Genomic DNA, 17,446 nt, shown 5'->3' with positions numbered 1-17,446 from the left:
TCCTTAATGCCCAGCGTGATCCCCACCATTGTCTTGCTGTCTGCTTCCATCTCAGCCTGGGTTTCCATCTGGGATGGTTCAAAGCTGCTGCCTGGCTCATGGTGCAGGCAGTCCTGAGCCAGGTGAGCCCACCTGAGTTGTCTGTGTGTACCAGGGGCTGGCTTGGGAGTGGGGATGGGCTGTTCAATATTAAATGCATCCTTTTTCAGTGTCTCCTTCTCGCAGGAGAGCTCTCGGACGCAGTGTCAGTTCAGGACAGGGAGATGCTGAGTGGCAGAGCAGAAAATTCAGGTCCACTTCTGTTTGCATAAGGCTGATCATCCTGCAGAGCCAGCACATGGACAGGGAGGAAATTTGCAGGTGGTGCAGCTGGGGAGGAAGTAAATATGGAGCAAGATAACCAGGCTGACATGGATAAACTCAAAATAAAGCCAGGTAAGTGACTTAGCGTTTAAGGGAAATGTGAAATTGTGCGAACAGGGATAAAAGTAATGACAGTGATTACATATCCTTGGGTCAGCTGGGCCTGTACCTGCTCCAGAAGGTGTTGTGAGCTCAGTACAGCATTTGCAGCAGCAGCAGAGACTGGGGAGCTGAGCTGAGTGGCGATCAGTGGTGCCAAAGACAGTGCAGGCCCATTTCTCTGGTGTGGGGAGAGTCAGTCCAGGAGCCCTGGGATGCTGCAGCAACACTGCCTGCTCCTGCTGCCCTTGCTGGTGAAAAGAGGAGGAATGAGATGTTTATTGCTTCTGAGAGCAGGGGGCAGCCAGGATCAACCTGATGGGCTGAGCCATCCCTAGAGCCAGAGGGAGCAGGGCACCAGGGCACCTCCCTGGAGAGGGAATGGCAGTCCAGGTGTCCGAGCTGCAACAGGCTGTGCTGGGGCCTTGGCTGTGGTAAGAGTTGTTCAGAGTGCTGCTGCAGACTTTTAATAATTTGGAACTCAAGTGCAGATGTGGACAGAAGGATTTGAGCGTGTTGTCTTGCAAAAAGGAGCCCTGGTCTCCCCAGGCTCTTGGCCGTGACCTGCAGGTGCATTTCAGTACAGCCTTGAGTGCAGTGAAATAAATTTTTCCCTCCTTCTTTTCATTTTTAAGCATCAAGTCCTGGTTTCTTGAGAATCTGAGCTACCTTCTTCCTCTCCAGTTGCACATTTCCAATCCTTGCAGTTTCAGAGGAAGTTTTAATAGGTAATTTCTCCCACAGGCTCAAAGCCAAAAGGCAAATTACCCCCAATGCTTTATCCAGCTTCAGTGGGAATTGGGGATGTTTCATACTGCTGACCCAGAGCATTCAGAAGCTCTGCTTCTCTCAAAAATCATAATATTGTTTCAAGAAGTGGGAAATTAAACATGCACGTGGTAGAAGACTTAGAAAGGATTAATGGGTTTCAAAATTACATGCTTCATCCAGCTGCTGATTTGGGAATTGAAAGTATGCCTGTTGCAGGATTGGGAGGGAGTTACTGAAACGTGGTGTTCCTTGGTGTCTGATGAATGCAAATGTCCCAAATCTGTGATTCCAAAGCTTTGCCCAACCTCCAGACTGACTCCAGGTTTGATGCTGGATTAGCTCAGCCCAGGTGGGAGCAGCTGGGTGGAAAAGCCCTGTGTATATTTTACTTTTTCTTTCCTGTAGTTTAATTCATCTTTTCTTGATTATCTCAGCTCCTGGGGTGTCACCCAAGGCACGTTTTTAGGCTGCTTTGACTGAAGTTCATTCTCTGTCTGTGAGTTTTGCTTTAGGCACATGGAAGGGACTCATGGAAGGTGCTGGAGTCTTCTCCTGCCTTTTGAAGAGGATTTGCCATCTCAAGGGGCAGCACCTCCAGCCTGGAGGTCACTGGGACCTGCACTAAATAGGAGATGGGTGTTTAAGTCACTTGCATTTTTGGGACCTGAGAAATTAAGTTACTGTTTTGGTGTATTTCTTATGTCCACTGGGCTTGGCAGCAAATTCACAGCCTGTCAAGTGTGAGTTTGGAGGTGTAAAGAAGAGAATGTATTTGGGAGATGAAAGCATCAACAATGGTCTGGGAGCTGGTGTGTGTGGTTCCATGTAGGATCCTGCCAGTTTGCACATAAACCTCCAGATTATGAGAATATAAAACATGGGTCTGAATATTTTATTAATTGAAGAGTATTATTAATATTTGATGGATTAAATCAACACCCAGAAGGCTCTGCAAAAAGCACCACTGCTAAACTGGTAACCAAGACATGAGGTGCTTCTGATTGAAAACTTGTTTGTAATGGCTTTTGTCAGCTCTGTGTTTTAAATGTTAAGGATCCGTGAATCCCATACACCAGAAATCCTTTTGTTCTTTGGGTTAGGAAGGGTGTTTTTCAGTCTTGCTAGGCTGGATTCAGATTGGTGCTTTAATGCCTTCTTAGTATGCAAAGGTGATTGTTTATAAGGTGTCCCGTCGGGCCTGGAGGTGACATCTGGAATATTTAATCCCTTTTGCCACACTTTGAGGACAAATAACGACTGTTCCTTTAAAGATGGCCCTCGGATGAGCTGGAATATTTCCTCTTGCTGTGGTGCCAGCTCCTGTAGCTCCGGGAGCGTGTGTGGAGAGGTGAGGTGACCATCCTGGCTGTCCTTTAATCGACATCCCCCTGCACCAGGGAGATGCCACCAGCGAGCAGAGAAACTGCAGATCCGTCTGCTTTGAGTTTGGGAATTTACAGCGCCAGGAGTGAGCGCAGCCTCCGGCGTGCAGCGTTGGGAAAGGCCAGCGAGGGGGGATCATATTCTGTCTTTTATTTCCACTCTGGTTTCTAGGAACTGCAAGTTATATTTCTTATGTTTTTTTCAAGATTTTTTTAAGATTTCTGCCACACACAGTGAACTCCATGCCTATCTCATAGTTCTTTTGGGGTTTTTTTGTGAGTTTTGTTGTCTCCTTCCCTATAGAAGGTGCCCTTTGTGCCGGTGATCTGGTTATGTTCCTGTGTTTCTAGGAGTTTGCCTTTGATAAGAGCACATTGGTCTTAATCATTTATGACTTTCATTAAAACCTTCTTGGTTTGATGTTTTCTCAGCCCTCCAGACTGCCCTCACAGAGGCTGCTTTATAGATATCATTTATCTCCTGCCCCTGTTGTGACAGCAGCCCCACATTTTCCCTCCTGCTGCAGATGCTGGTGCTTTGTGCAGGGAGGACGTGCACGTTCCATGGCTGTTGCTGCTGGGATTGTGGCTCGTGTCTGACCTGGAACTGGGGTTTGAGGCTGTGTGAATGACATGGGACACTCGGATCCTCCCCATCTCCATCCCCATCCCTATCCCCAACCCCATCCCCAGCCAGCGTGTGGGCTGAAGCACCGACCCAGTGTGATCCCAGTGCTGTGGAGGAGGAGGAGAAGGGCAGGAGGTGATGAGGAATGAGGTTGATCCGTCAGGTCTGGGCCTTGGCCAGTGCTGGAAGTTTCACCAGCCAAGTTGCCTTTCTTCACCGGGCCTTTGTTCCCAGCCACGCTTCCGATGAAAGGCAGGAACGGCGGCTGCTCCGCTGGCTGCAGGAAACCTCCTCCCCACGCTGCACTGGAGCCCATCCCCTCCAGGGCTGCCTTGGGGCTGTGACCCCCAGGCTGGCACTTGTGGGGTGCCCAAGCTGCCTCCTGCGACAGGGAGGAGAACCAGCTGGGAGGGGGGATTTCCATTGTCTGCCTTGGGATGAGCCTCAGCCTGCTGTGCCTCTCCAGGGTGGGCAAACCCTAAGGAAATGGCTTGGATATTCCCAGTGACCTCCCAAGAACAGGGAGGTTTGATCTGGTCCCCCCCCACTCGTGACCCAGAAGCTCGAGGCCGGCGTGGGCAGAGCTGCAGAATTTGCAGATGTGTCCAAAGAGCTGCAGGAGGATGCCCCGTGTCTGTGTGTATTTATACACTGGATGCCGAGGGATAGCCGAAATTCTTCTTTAAATGACCAAAACTCCACAAGTGGAAGTTGGCGTGGGGCTGCCAAGAGTAACTCCTGATGCAACAGTGTCTGCTTTAAAGAGCGATGTAAACGTTTCCTGCGTGTGTCCCCGGTGACTCAGAGCCCTCCCTGCCCCATGGTGATGCTGATGCAGTTGCTGATCCCTGCCAAAGCAAGCAGTCCACACAAGGAGATTAGACAACAGTCCCTGCTCCCCCGCTGGGTGCTCGTTAACATTTCCTTGCTGATGTATTATTAATTAAGCTAATTTTTATTGCCCTGTAAGTATGGAGGGTGTTTTGCAAGCGCAGAGCGTAACCTGCTTGTGGCCCAGGGTTCCTGAAGCGTGGTCCCATGTGCGAAATGAGGCTTGGACTGTGTGGTTGAGTGTTGAGAAAAGGTAAATCTGTGGGTTTTGCTTTCTTTTTTCCCTCTTGGCAGCTTCCTGGCTCTGTGTCTGGGGCTGGTGAGTGTGGTGCTGTCTGAGCTGAGGGCTGAGGAGGTGCTGTCTATGCAGAATTAGTGCAGACAGATAACAGGACTTCAGTGCAAGCAGCGTTTGCAGCATTGACCCTCCATAAGACAGAAGATTACCCAGATGGGAGTATAATATTAAAAAGAGTTTTGGGACCTGATCCAAACCTACAGGAGTCAGGGAGGGATTTGCCATCAGCTGCAGTGAGAGCAGCCTCCCTGCAGCGTACCCAGGCAATGGGGCAGTCAGCAGCTTAAACAAAAGAAGTGAAAGAAGTGTCCCGGCAAGGCTGGTTGAGGTTTTGCTGCCTGTGATGCTTTTCCCATCTGTAAAACAGAGGTAATATTTTCCCAAAGTTCAAAGGCCTGACTTGGTGTTGGAAGCCTTTAACTGGAAGTGTTGAAGAACTGCTGAATGTTAATTTTTAAATGTACAGATTATCTTCATTAGGTAAGAGATGGCGAGTTACATAATGGTCACTATTATGTGTGCTCTGGTTTTTGGCTTTATTCCTTGACATCATGGCCAGGCCTGATGAAGGGAATAGAGAACTTCTAGAAGCACTTTGTAAAGTATGATCTATTTGTGATCAAAGCCAGTGTGACTCTGAATGTCCAGCTCCTCTTCTTTGGACTTGTGATAGCAGCCTCGGATTCACCTTGAAAATGGGATCTGTGATCTTTCATATGGTCTTATTTTGTTCTTAAATTAGGCTAATGCATTCTGTTCCAGCCAATGCAATTATTAACAAACCTGGGCAATTATGGCACCTATTGTACAGACATTCTGTGCTCCTTGCTAGGAAAAATACACTTTTAATAAACAAATCCACTTTGACAACCTGTCAAGGACTTTTCTAAAGCAAAATTGAAAGTGTCACCTCAGTGACCTTTCCTTTTTGTTCTGTTGTGTTTGGTTTTTTTACGTGGCTTTGCAAGAGCACAGCAGTTGCAGCTGGAGGTTCAGGTCTGGTTTCACAGGGCAGGGGAGTGGAGGAAAGCAGGGAGGGGATCACAAGGGCTGGGTCCCCCCACCAGCATCCCCTGCCCTGCTGTGTCACAGTGCAGCATCCTCCTAGCCACAGGCTGCATCTGGCCTTGCAGAAACCCTGGGAAAAACCCTGCTCTCTTGGTTGGTGCAGCTGGTTTACTTTGTAATTAAAAAAAAAAAAATTTTTTTTGAATGAGAAAAAGCCCTTAAAATGTTTTGGCACAAGTTCTCTGTGCTTTCTTTTATTCCACATGTGACAAACCCATGTGGTTGCAGTCTCTTGCTCAGCCTGGGTAGGATCCACTCGGTCGTGGGCTGCCACCAGGAGTTCAAGGCAGTTCTTAAATCCTACTTAAACCTCCCTCTCCAGCAGATTGGCTTTGTTTGGCTCTGGGCACAGGAGTGGGAAGGAGTGTGTTATATTCAGTACTAGAAGTTAAATTGCACGGAAGGAAAATCAGCCAGGATTGTTTTCTCACTGCATTATCAGAATTGTGTGAAGGTTTGGCCCTTGGTGAGGGTTGTGCTAACTGGAAATATCCCTGCGTGTCACATCACCCGGGGAGGAAAGAGAGGGTTTCCTGCCTCTGCCAGGCATTCCCTGCTCCCTGGGTGTCTGAACAGATTGTTCTTCCCTTGCTGCCCAGGGACTGAGAGGCACAGGCCACCTCTGCAAGTGAATCCCCAAAAAAATGGGTAACTGCAGAATCACTGAATCAATCAGGTTGGAAGGACCACAGTGGCTCATCCAGTTTCTTTCCATGGGAATACTTGAATCAAAATGATTGTTAATCTCCATGTGAGTTGAGCAGTGAGTTTTCCCAAGCTGAGTTTCAGAGCTAATCCCCTGTAACTGCTGCTGTTATCTGGGTGCTGTGTCTCCTCCCCTGAGCTCCCCAGCTGCGCTGTGGCACTGGGCACATCTGTCCCTCCCCACAGGAGGCTGTATCACATCACGGCCTGCTGGTCTGGGCAGCTGCTGGGAGGAGCAGTTAACATCTCTATCTTTTCTAATGCATCTTCTGAGTTGCTGATGTGACAGCAGCAGCTTCTCCAGGGATGTGGTGCCCAAAATCAGATTAAAAACCCTTTCTTTGCCCTGCCATCTCTCAGGAGTGTGGTGGGGGATCTACCTGTGGCGTGGGTTGTTTGAATGGACCTGGGGAGGAGCCTGCAAAGCTGCTGGAGTTGCTGAGCTATATGGGGGAATAGCCCATGGTCCAGCACAGACCCAAAGCAGGAGAAAGAGGATCAGGGCTGTGCTGCTGAGAGCTCTGCTCTGGAATTACCCAACGAGGCCACACAGGAGGCTTTGGGACTTGCAAACATTAATGCTGCAGAGTAATAATCACTAATTATTACAGGAATACTATGCCAGAGCTTTCAGCAGTGCAGGGAGAGGTGTTTGTGGTGACACAATGGCCCAGACACTGGGAACAGGGCTGCACGTCCAGGCCCTGGCTGTGTGGGCAGGTGTGAGCCATGCCTCCATCCAGGAATGCTGCCTCGGAACGCTGTGTGGGTGTCTTGGATGGCTTGAACGTGGCTGCAGTTTTTGCTGGCAAAATTAGCCTTGCTGAGTGAAGTGAGCCACTTCCATGGCATAAAGATAATTTTGGATGGGCTCCTGGGCTCCTCCCAGCCCTCCTCAGCAGAGCAGGAAAGCCAGGAAGAAGCAGATGTGGCATGTTTTCCCCTCAGTTACAGGTTTTTACCCACTGGATTTGTGGAAATAATTGACAGGATGATCATGGCAGTTCCTTTGCATTTTGAAAGCAACAGCTATTGATGAGGACTGTATTTGTATAATGCTGGTACCCAGACTGAAGTTTTTTGTGGGAAGTCTTGGGGCTCGTTCAGGCTACTGAACACAGGTGTGACAGGAGAGCATGTCTGTTGGTCTAACTTTGACCTGTCTCAACAGAACTGTCATGTATAAAGGTGCCTTTATCAGGGATGGCTAAAAAGTTGCCAGAATTGTGGCTGGACTAGTGTTCAGGTCCTTGGAGTAAAGTACTCTTTTTTACATGATACAGATCCAGCATTTGTCATTCTGTTTGAATTTTTTTGTATTTCGCTGTGGTTTTTGTTTTATTGGTAAAATGGGGAAGAAGCTATTTTGGAATTGAAAAGCTGGGCTGTAGGTGCCAATTGAGGTGAGGCTGGAGCACATCCCAGTGCTCTGTGTGCCATGGGAGAGGTGCATTGCTGAGCAGAGCAGAGGTGGGGACCGTGATTCTCCCAGAGCTGTGAGCAGGCACGAGGAGACATCTGAGCAGTGATACTGGGCTGGTTTGGAAGGTCACAGCCACAGCCATGGATATCAGGGCCTTGGATCAAGTTGCAGCAAACCCTTCAGTTTTCCTGAGGTGTGGAGCCTCGCTCTGGCAGCCTTGGCCATCTGTTCCCAGCGCCAGGCAGGCTCCGGTGCTGGGATCCTCAGCAGCTCATGTGACTTCTCCACCTCTGAATTTTAATCCAGAGGGTGGATAAATACTGTTCATCCTCTTTGCTGCTTGGTCTGTAACCTGTGCAGGTGGTCACAAGGAGGTGAGGCCGGCTTTGAGCCTCACTTCCCCGAAGCTGGTCCTCATTTCATAAGCCACCCTGAGGATTTTTGTGTCTTCATCAGCTTCACTGAAGGATTTGCTTAAGATTTGAAAAAAAAAAGGATTTGTTTTTTTGCTTTTATACTTCAAGCCAGACACCTCCAGGACTTCTCCTGATGCTGCCACTTAGTTTGTCTGAGTGGTTTGTAATCCCATGTAGCAAATGTGACTCCTGCAAGGGGCTCACTTTCCTCTCAGAGCTTTCTGGAAGCTGTTGGCAGCCCCAGGGTTAAAGCCACTGGTGCAGGTGACAGGAAGACCAGGCACAGAGGGACAGTTTTTGTTACATGACAAAGATTGCCCTTAAACAGTGCTTTTTTATCTTGAGAGACAAATCAGAGTTAGCCAGATCCTTGTGACCAGTGCAGAGCAAATGACTCCAAGTGTGTGTGAAGGATCTTCTGAGCTCTTCCAAAGTTCTCCAGGATTAGGGTTGGGCTGCAGGCAGCCCGATGCAGCAAACACAACCCTCCATGGGTGGGTTTTGGCAGTGGGTTGCCATCATCACACAGCAGCCTGGTGTTTGCGGTCTGTCCCTCCCCAGCTCCAGGGGGTGACAGTTCCGATCAGGACGCTCTCCACACACCTTGGGCGCAGTGTCCCCATGCTGAAGGTGCCAGAAGGGACAAAGGGAATCCCTGAATCAGTTTGCTTTGAGGATTGTTTCCTAAAGTATCCATGTTCCTTACATCAAGGGCCACTCTGGTAAGGCCTGCAAGGTGCAGTGGGATCCCATGAAGAGACTGATGGTGTCTACCCAGCCCAGTGAACTTCTGCACCTCATTTGGATTTCTGACCATGTCTGCTGCTGCAAGGACAACCTGCTGGACATGCAAGCAGGGATTTACTCTGCCTTGACAGAAAAGTCTGTTCCTAATTCCTGCCTCTGTGCGCCAAAGTCAGCTGCGAGTGGCATCCTCGTGCTGGGCATGAAAGGATGGATCACGGAGAGGAGCAGTGCCCTGGTCAGTCATGGGGCTCCTGATAAGAAGCAGATGTGGGGCTGAGCTGCTGGAATTTCTTACTGGCATGATCTCCTTGCTAAATTACCATTCTGCCCAGCAGAGGATTGGAGATAGCAGCTCCCTGCTCCAAGGGAGGTCTCCTGGTCCCATTTTACATTGTTGCTGTCTCCTTGATCACATCCTCGGTGGGGCTGTGGAGTCCTTTTGTTCTCTGCTCTACTTTCCAGCATTTTTGTTGCTCTAGCAACACTTTCAGCCCCAAAGCAGCAGGATCCTGGTGCTAACACAATGCTGCATTTGAAAGAAGGAAGCAGAGCACGACAGGTGATCTCCAGCTTTTGTATGGAATGGCTGTGCCTTGAGATGGGAGGATGAATGGCAGGTTGTGATATCTTATTGTTTTGCAACTGGCATTGCTTTTGTCATAAAAGGTGAGAAAGAGTCTTGTGTTACTGCCACAGCTGTGGTTTGTGAAGTTGCTGCATTATTTTCCTTGTGTGGAGTAGAACAGCACAGGTTCGAGTGGGGCTGTGGGAGCCAGGCCCATGGCAGGCAGCTCCTTTCTGGGCAGATAAATAATGTTTTCCATGCTCAGCAACTCCAGCAGCTTTGCAGGCTCCTCCCCAGAGCTGTGCTGCCACTGGACTGTCCTTACGGCGTGGATGCACTGACCTGCTGTTCATCTGAAGGAAAAGGGTCCATATTTTATATCAGAAGACTGCAGGTATTGTGTGAAAATCTTTCTGGTGGGTTTCCTGCAAAACTCAGGAGCCACTGGTGCTCTGCAGTGCAGTTTGTGGGATCCCGTCGGCTGCTTTGGCATTTTGTAGCTTCTCTATAAATGGTGAGAGTGATACAGGAAGATGCATTTAACACTTTTTTTTTCTCCTGAGTGCTCTCCTGTGCTTTGCCAGGGTGCTGCAGACAAGGCTGGCAGTGTAGAGGCCACCCATAGGTGCTCTGTGGGTAAGAAGAGAGGAAATCCTTTTCAGATTTTGGCCACAGCTTCCCACAGCTTCCTGCTGGCCCAGCCACTGCTGAAAGGACCCGAGTGCACCGTGTGTAGATGGAAGTGAAAACCTCAGTAGGCTCCCCCTCAAGAAGTCCGTCCCAACTACCAAGTACAGTTGAAATAATCCATTATCTGCTGCCTTTCACCCAACCTTCCCTCCCAGACCACTGAAAAGTGTTGAAGACTGAGGACATTTAGAATGTATCCTCAGATACCTGAATTTCGTGGCAAATGGAGTATGAAGAGTGAGTACCAGTTATGGGATTGATCTTGTTTCCAGTGGGTCACCCCTTTTTATGCTTATTATGCTGTTCTTTTGGTACTTTTGGGGTGTTTCCATGACTTGTGCAAGAAGCCATGGACAAGCAGGGAAGGTACCAGAGTTTTTGGAGTCTCCAGAACTAGATGGAAGGTTATGATTGCCCTTGCAATGACAGATAGATAAATAGATACATTAGATAGATAGATAGAAGGTTGCCATTGCAGTGGGCTGGCATTCCAGCTGCGTGCTCAGTCTTTTTCAAATTAAATAGGCAATCTTTATCTCTTTTCATATAAATGAGCCTGTAAAGGGAGTGCACTGAGATCATAAAAGCCTCCATGAGTTTTCAGCTGGTTTTCTTTGTTGCACTGTTGGCACCGCTGGGTTTAAACCCTCGCCCCTGGGTCACACTGAAATGCTCAAGAGGAGCCTTTGGCTCGTGTGCTTGTGTTGTGTTTAGGCCATGAGAAAGCAGGGAAGCACATTTCCTGGGATGAAATGATTAATTGTACACCCAGGGCCCCGAGGTCACAGCAGGGGGATAAGAGAGGTGCCATTAATTTGCCGTCTTGGTGGTGTTAAACACGTTTTTGTTGGGGTTTGAGGCTCCTGGTGAGCAGCAAGGTGTGTCCCAGGGATTGGTGAGTGTTTGGGAAGGCTGCCATGCTCTGCTTTTCCCCTGCAAGTCATTTTTCAAAGGAGAAGGGTTTTGCTTTCTCCTCTCCCTCTCATCATCTTCATCCAGCTGCCACTCATGCTACTCCTGAGAGATAAGGAGTGTCGGGGTGGATTTCAGCACACCACGTTCTATCTCCTGTGCTGTAAATTAGTGATAGCCACCACATGTTCTGCAGGAATCTCCCTGACCTGGCTGCTCTTCCAGCCAGTTTGAAGGCTGGGTGGGTTTTTAAATGATGATATTTTAAAATTTGAGAACAGCTTTGATTTATTGACCTGCTGCCTCCACAAATCGAGCTGTCTGGGCTGGCATCTGCAGATAAGAGGCTGTCGAGTAATTGCTTATTATTGACTGATTGCCAGCTTGGGCTGTTTGCTTGCAGAAGAATCAATAGTAGTCAATCTTCAAAGTCTAAACTCTCAGGGAGTATGACTGGTTTCCAAATTAGGAACGACAGGTCAGGATAACTCCATGTTTGCTGTCCCACCTTCATGGGTGTAATCCTGCCGTGGAGGAGGAAGCGTGGGACATGTTCTTCCTCCATCGAGGCTTTTTCACATCTGCCTTCTCCAAAGGCCGGGGTTTTCTTTGCAGGGGTTTTCAGGGTCAGATCCCACCCTGGCTCCAGACCTTCCCTGGAGGAGCTGGGGCAGGCTCAGCAGCACCTGAGATCCGTGGGAGGAGAGGGCAGGGTGAAGTGCAGCCATCAGTCATTAAGTCCCCGAAGGATGGAGCAAGGGAGGGGTGGCTGAACAGCCTGTGCTCTGACACATCCAAACCAACCAGTTTGGATGCTTTATAAATAAAACAAAGCCTCTATTTTAATGCATGATAACAGAGATTCCCTTTCTGGGGGTGATTCTGTTTAGGTGGCAACAGAGCAAAATATCCAGTGTCACCACAGGTTTTATCATTTCTTGCGGGGATGGTCGCTATGGTGAGTGCTCGTTGTCAAACGCAGCCATAGCCCTTCTTTAACACTCTCCTGACATCCTGCCTTTCTGTGGATTCACTTGTAGGGCTTCAAACATTAAAGGGGCTTCATGGCATCAAAGACACTCAGGACTTCTGGAAAAATAAATACATGTTTAGGTGGTTGTACTGGCTGGGGTGAAGCCTGGCGCTGGATCTGGGAAGCGATCGCAGACCTTGAGCTGCAGCCCCCTCTGGGTTTTCCCTGGGCTCAGGGGTTGTGATTTTCCCTGGACTCAGGGGTTGCAGTCTGGTCTCTATGTGTCCTAGACTCAGGCTGGGTTTAAAACTTGAAATAAGAGCCTTTGGGGGGAGGGGGAGGCTTGGATCTCTTTCAGCTACAAAGAGCAATTAAGCAACAGGACATAAAATAGATAAATGGGAAGGGGAAGGGCAGAACCCTGGAATATGAGAAGATGAAAATGGAAGAAACTTCCATTCTGCAGTGTATTTGTCCTTAATTTTGGAGCTTTATTTTCACCAGGAAGGCTTTGATTCGAGGTGCATCATTTGAGGTGAGGGAGAAATATCTGAAATAGAGCAGTTTAATCTACAGTGGTCTAGGAGAGAATGGACAAGATTACTTGAACAGCCTTGCTTAGGTACTGGATTTGTTGTCTACCAGCAAATCCTCATTTGCATGGGTCCTTAATCTGTGGAGTTAAATGTGTCTCAGGATCTGTTACCAACTGTGATGCAGAGTTGAGAACTAGATTTTTTAAAGCTGTTCCTTTTTATTTGAATGTTTCCCCTCCCCTCCCCCTCCCTGCACCCCAAATTATCTTCCTGATTTTTTTCTGAAAAGCAAAGATGAGCCAACAAGTGATGCAAAAGGAAAAATCTGCCAGCGAGAAGAAGCTGGTTTTGGCTCCAGATTCAGTGGATGAACTGTCCACCATCCTGTAGAGAAAAGCCAAGGTCAGACATTTCGAACGAGTGTCGCAGGGAAACCACCGCCCCCCCTTCCTGAAAGGGGCCATGGACGTGAAATCTTTCAACCTCCTTGGAGCTGGAGGCCTGGGCAGAGATCCTTTGTGGAGCCCTGGGAAGGGCTTTAGCCCTTGGTTTGGGGGCTGCTCGCTCTGCCTGGAGCCCTGAAATGGCATTTCCTCATGTGTGCAGCAGCCCTCACTCATGAAATGGATGCAAGTGCTGAAAAAGCTCCCGCGTGAGCATGCTCACTGGAAGATTAATCCTTTAGAGGGAGTTGGAGAGTTAAGCTACTGTAATTTCTCTGCAGTTGGCTGCAGTAAACAACTGCTCTAAAGACACGAGGAAAAAAATTGACGGAGGTATATGGCATTAATGTACATATCTTTTTGTGTTTCTCCTTTCAGGTTGAGGGTTTGAGAAAGGTTTTTTTCTCTAAGAGCCGGGGAAGAGGGAGCTGTGTAATGATTTTATGGGTGACCTTCATGTTGTGGTTTCTTTTTTTCCTCCAGGCCAAAGTAATCCTATTTCCGTGCAAGGCCATACTGAGGCTCGGGCTGACTTTCTAGAGCTGGGGTAGAGCACCAGGGTGGCTTCGTGTTGAGTTAAATGATGAGAGGAGGTGAGGCCTTGCTGCTCGTTGAGCTGTGTTGGCAGAAGGGAGCTGAAAACACCTCGTCCTGTTTAGTTGTGAGCAGAACCCAGTGGGACTCGATCTATCATGCTTCTGTTGGGAAGAAAATGTGTGACAGGATTAGCTTTGCCTACAGAAGAATAGTCTTTTGCTTTTGATTATTATTATTATTTTGCTCCCCCTCCTCCCCATGCCTGAGGAGCTGCAATCCCGTGTCAGATGGGGGAAGGAAAACAATCCTTGAGCTATTTTGGCTTTGCTTTGAAGGCTGATGACTCTCGGCGTGTTGAGGAGGGATGCCTTGGCAGCCAGGTAAGTGTTGCAGGCACAGGGATTGTGTCAAGGTGAAACTGAGCCCCTTCCTCCCCAATCCCTGCTTTGTGGGAGCATCCTGGAGGAAGGGAAACCTCGGATAGTTCCTAATGAGCAAAGAGTGTTTTCTCTACTCTCCTCCAGAAGCGTGGGTGAAGGAGGATGTGATTTACCATCCCTGGTGCTTTGTATCAGCTTCCTCTGAACGCTGCACAAGCCATGGAGGGCCAACCTGGGGCTCCCAGGACGTCTGGGTGGCTTGATTTTTGTCAGGCTGCTCGAGCTGGGGGAGGCAGTGCTCCCCGGCCACGGCTCGTGTCCTTACCTCTCACAAGCATCGCTCTGATCCTTGGGGATGGTGAGGAAATGGAGGTGATCTGTCAGCAAAACTTGCCTGGCGTGGGGGCGGGGGTGGGGAAGGGCACTGTTTTGTTCTGTACCTGACTGGGATGAGTGGGAGCTGGAGGGGCTGGAGGTCACCCCTGGGCAGTCCCCCAGGACTGAGCGTGGCTGGAAGGAGGGCACACCCTTCCTCCCTCCAGGAGGGAATAATCACTGGTGCAACGCTGCCTGTGCCACTGCAAACCTCTGGCTCTGGGAGCAGTCCTGGTGTTGGCCGGTGTGAAATTTATGTCCAGCGGCTTTTATCGGAAAATGGCTTCACGTTTCCTTGGTGTGGTGTGAAGAAGGGAATAACAATAATTCAATAATTTAGCAAATGTCAGTGGCTCCCACTAGGTTCGTCCTGAGGTTGCTGTCAGCTTCCATGTGATACCCAGGTGGATTCTAACACTGCTGGATGAGTTCAGAAGGGCAATTCTATTACAGACTTGGCTGAGCTTGAGATGCTGCAGATTTGAAGAAAATTTTGCCACCCCAACGTTGAGGTTTTTTTGCTTAGTCCCTCCTTTTTCCCTTCCTTTCCAGAAGCTCTGGCTAGCACAGACTGTCTGTTCTGTGGATGGTTTTAGGGAACATTGGTGGCTGTGTGCGTAGGGGGAATAATTAGCTACCAAATGCAAATAGATTGTTTCTTGCTGTTTCAAAATCATTGTAATTTCTATTGATGATGGGTTAATTATAACTTCATTTTGATGGGCGTGAGGGAAATGATAGAGATACAGCAATATAAGTCTATATAGGGAGGGATGTTGTTGTCAGAATATTGTTTTGGAGATGATGGTGGGAACAAAGACTCGTGTCGTGGAGGACCACGGTTGTGTCAGGATTTGGTGGTGCTGCTTGTTTCTCAGTGGTGGATGAATGTTTTCTCTTTCACATATTTTAACTGATGCCAGTGATGTATCTGTCACCATGACAAGGGGTTTTAGTTCAGAGAAAAATGATCAAATTCTATTTAAAAGCCCATTTGGTAGAAGAACTGGGAAGTAGTATTTTTGAGAAGCAAAGTTGAAAGCAAGAAAGTTAAAGGAAACCTTAAAAATCTGTGATCAGGGTATAACAAAATTGCATCTTTAGGCTCTGAGGTGTGTGGGTGGGGGCTGCTTTACCAGGCCAGGGCCCAGAGGCCCCGAGACACCAGGACTGGTCCTTGGTCTGGGACAAGGTGCTGGGCCCTGGCCTGGATCCATCATCTCATTCATTATTTCAGCCTCACTGGGAAGAGTAATCAAGTTCATCCCTGAAATGGTTTGGAGCAGCTTTAAACATTTTCCTCCCATCTCCAGTCCCAGAATGGGGGAAAGGCTCAGCAAAGGGACAAAGGTGACACGTTCCTTAGTGCCATGGGTTTTGGCTCAAAGCAGAGGATAAAACCCTCATCCTCTTCTTGTTTTAGAGTAGAATGGGGGAGATGAGCTATTTTCAGTGGCTGAGGAGAGTCTCCAGCACAGAGGACCGTGCTTCAGCCTGACCAAGCCTTTGGTGGCCTGGGGCCTCGATGCCTCTGGATCGGAGCAGCTTTTGGGAGAGCCTCATCCCTCCTGTGCAGGGCTCCTCTCTTCCAGGGAGACATTCAGCTCCTTTCCAGCAAGCCCTGGAACAGACAAGTCTGGAAGGAAGAAAATAGCTACGACCAAATTTAATTTCAGTTTGTGGGTTTGTTCTTGGGCTCTGCCAGAGGAGTTCTGCAGGTCCCCACTGGGTGCTCCCATGGAGTGGGGGCCTCTCTCTCGTTGCAAACCCCGAGCACTCTGGTGTGGCTGAGCCGAGGGAGGTTCTTCATCCCATGGAACTGTGTCCAGTGCCTGCTGCAGGGTGTGGGATGTGCAGGGAATGCAGGGCAGGGACTCCTGGATGCTTTTTTGAGATGGGTGACTTGGACTTTGCAGGAGGATTCATTGCTTGAATTTGCACATTCCTGTCTTTAGATTTGTGTGAAAAGTTCTGCCTGTGTGGCCAGTTTTGTCTCTTTCTCCACCAGCACAGCTTTGTTCAGTGGAGGAACTGAAACCTCAATTTGGGACTTGCTCACCTTTTTGGTATCGTATCAGCCCAGGACTGTATTCAAACCAGAAAGAACAAGATGGAACTGAATCCTACAGGTGTACCTAAAAAAACCTCGTGCAACCTTGGCAATCCCAGGGAGGAGGAAGTGACTGCTGGATGTACGTGGCATGCAAGTCCCAGTCTTTAATAATCAAATGGTGGCCACTTCAAAGCCTGGTGGCTTTGCTTCTCTCCCTTCCAACTGCTTCAGCCAGCCTGGACTCAAATGGCAATGCCTTTAAGAGGAGACATTATGACATGAGCCTTGTAATTATTGGCTGTGATGAATCTTCTCTGTGGGGATGCTGGGTGGAAGGGTTTGCTGTCACGCACAGCATTTCTCCACCTTCAGAGGAGTTTTATTTCCTGCTCTCCTGCCTTCCTGGCCAGTTTGAAATGTAACTTATGGCTGAATTTTGGCTTCCTTAACACCCTGGGCTCAGTCCTTGCTGCTGCATCCTTGTTTGGTGTCCTTTGGCAGTACTATCCACCTGCCCAAACGCTCCTGGGTGAAGCAGGGAAGGGTCTTGGAGCATCCTGTGCTCCTTGGAGCTGATGGAGCCCTGCATGGAGAGAGGACCTGAGCAAGCCTGAAAGCACCAGCTGGCAGAGGGGACTCCTTACCCACTTTTCCCTGAGGATTAGTGAGTGAAGTTACAGACACGGGAAGGAGCTGCGATTTTTAACCCAGATGTGAAATTATAGAGTAACTCCGTTCCTATGGTGGATGGGATTTAATGCATCGACCAGCTCAGAGGACATCTGGGTTTCTGAGGGTGACAGAAGCAGTGCACAGGGTACATCATGCTGGGAAAAATATGGTTGTGGGAAAGGGAAGATGGAAGAAAAATCCTGCTTTAAGGACCTGCAGGGGAGAGGTGGAGTTAAACAGAGCTGGGAGAGAGCAGAAACGCAGGAAAGAGGGCTGTAAGGAGAGGTCTGGGAGGGATGGATGGATGGATGGATGGATGGGGTTTGAAGGTGGTGGTGAAGTGATTTGGTGGCTCCTAAAAACCCAAAAAGGCAGAGAAAGGAGGAGGAAACAAACTGCAGATGATTCTTCAGGCGCTGTCAAGTCTGTGACCTACTTGCTGCCACAGTGCTCTGCAGCTGGAGGAGCACACAGAAGAAATGGCTGTGCCCTGTGGGAAGCACAGGGTGCTGGGAGGTGCAGGAGCTCTTCCCAGTGGTGCTTCCTCCAGCTGCTGGGATGTGGCTGTGCCAGGGCACC

The 17,446-nt window shown here is 49.0% G+C and overlaps 1 protein-coding gene across 8 annotated transcripts in view; it reads left to right on the top strand.

Moving 5' to 3' along the window:
• The window catches only part of EHMT1 (euchromatic histone lysine methyltransferase 1), a 116,308-nt gene that overhangs the window by 5,462 nt on the left and 93,400 nt on the right, over positions 1-17,446 (top strand). Inside the window, exon 1 of one of the 8 annotated variants that reach the window (XM_019284987.2) lies at positions 234-435. The exons of 1 other annotated variant lie outside the window; for it this stretch is intronic. Coding sequence is in view for 5 of the 7 variants with exons in the window: in XM_039561525.1 (XP_039417459.1) it covers positions 13,675-13,767 (93 nt within the window). In the remaining 2 variants the exon portion in view is untranslated. Of the gene's footprint in view, positions 1-233; positions 436-13,108; positions 13,184-13,371; positions 13,768-17,446 lie in introns of those variants that run through there. 6 more of the 8 variants (XM_010397620.3, XM_039561525.1, XM_039561529.1 and 3 more) reach the window with 6 other exon arrangements.

The sequence above is a fragment of the Corvus cornix genome, chromosome 17 (genome assembly GCF_000738735.6).
Source record: "Corvus cornix cornix isolate S_Up_H32 chromosome 17, ASM73873v5, whole genome shotgun sequence".
Lineage (NCBI taxonomy): Eukaryota > Metazoa > Chordata > Aves > Passeriformes > Corvidae > Corvus > Corvus cornix.
The sequence above is the reverse complement of the archived record's forward strand: the minus strand, read 5'-3'. Positions and strand labels throughout refer to the sequence as shown.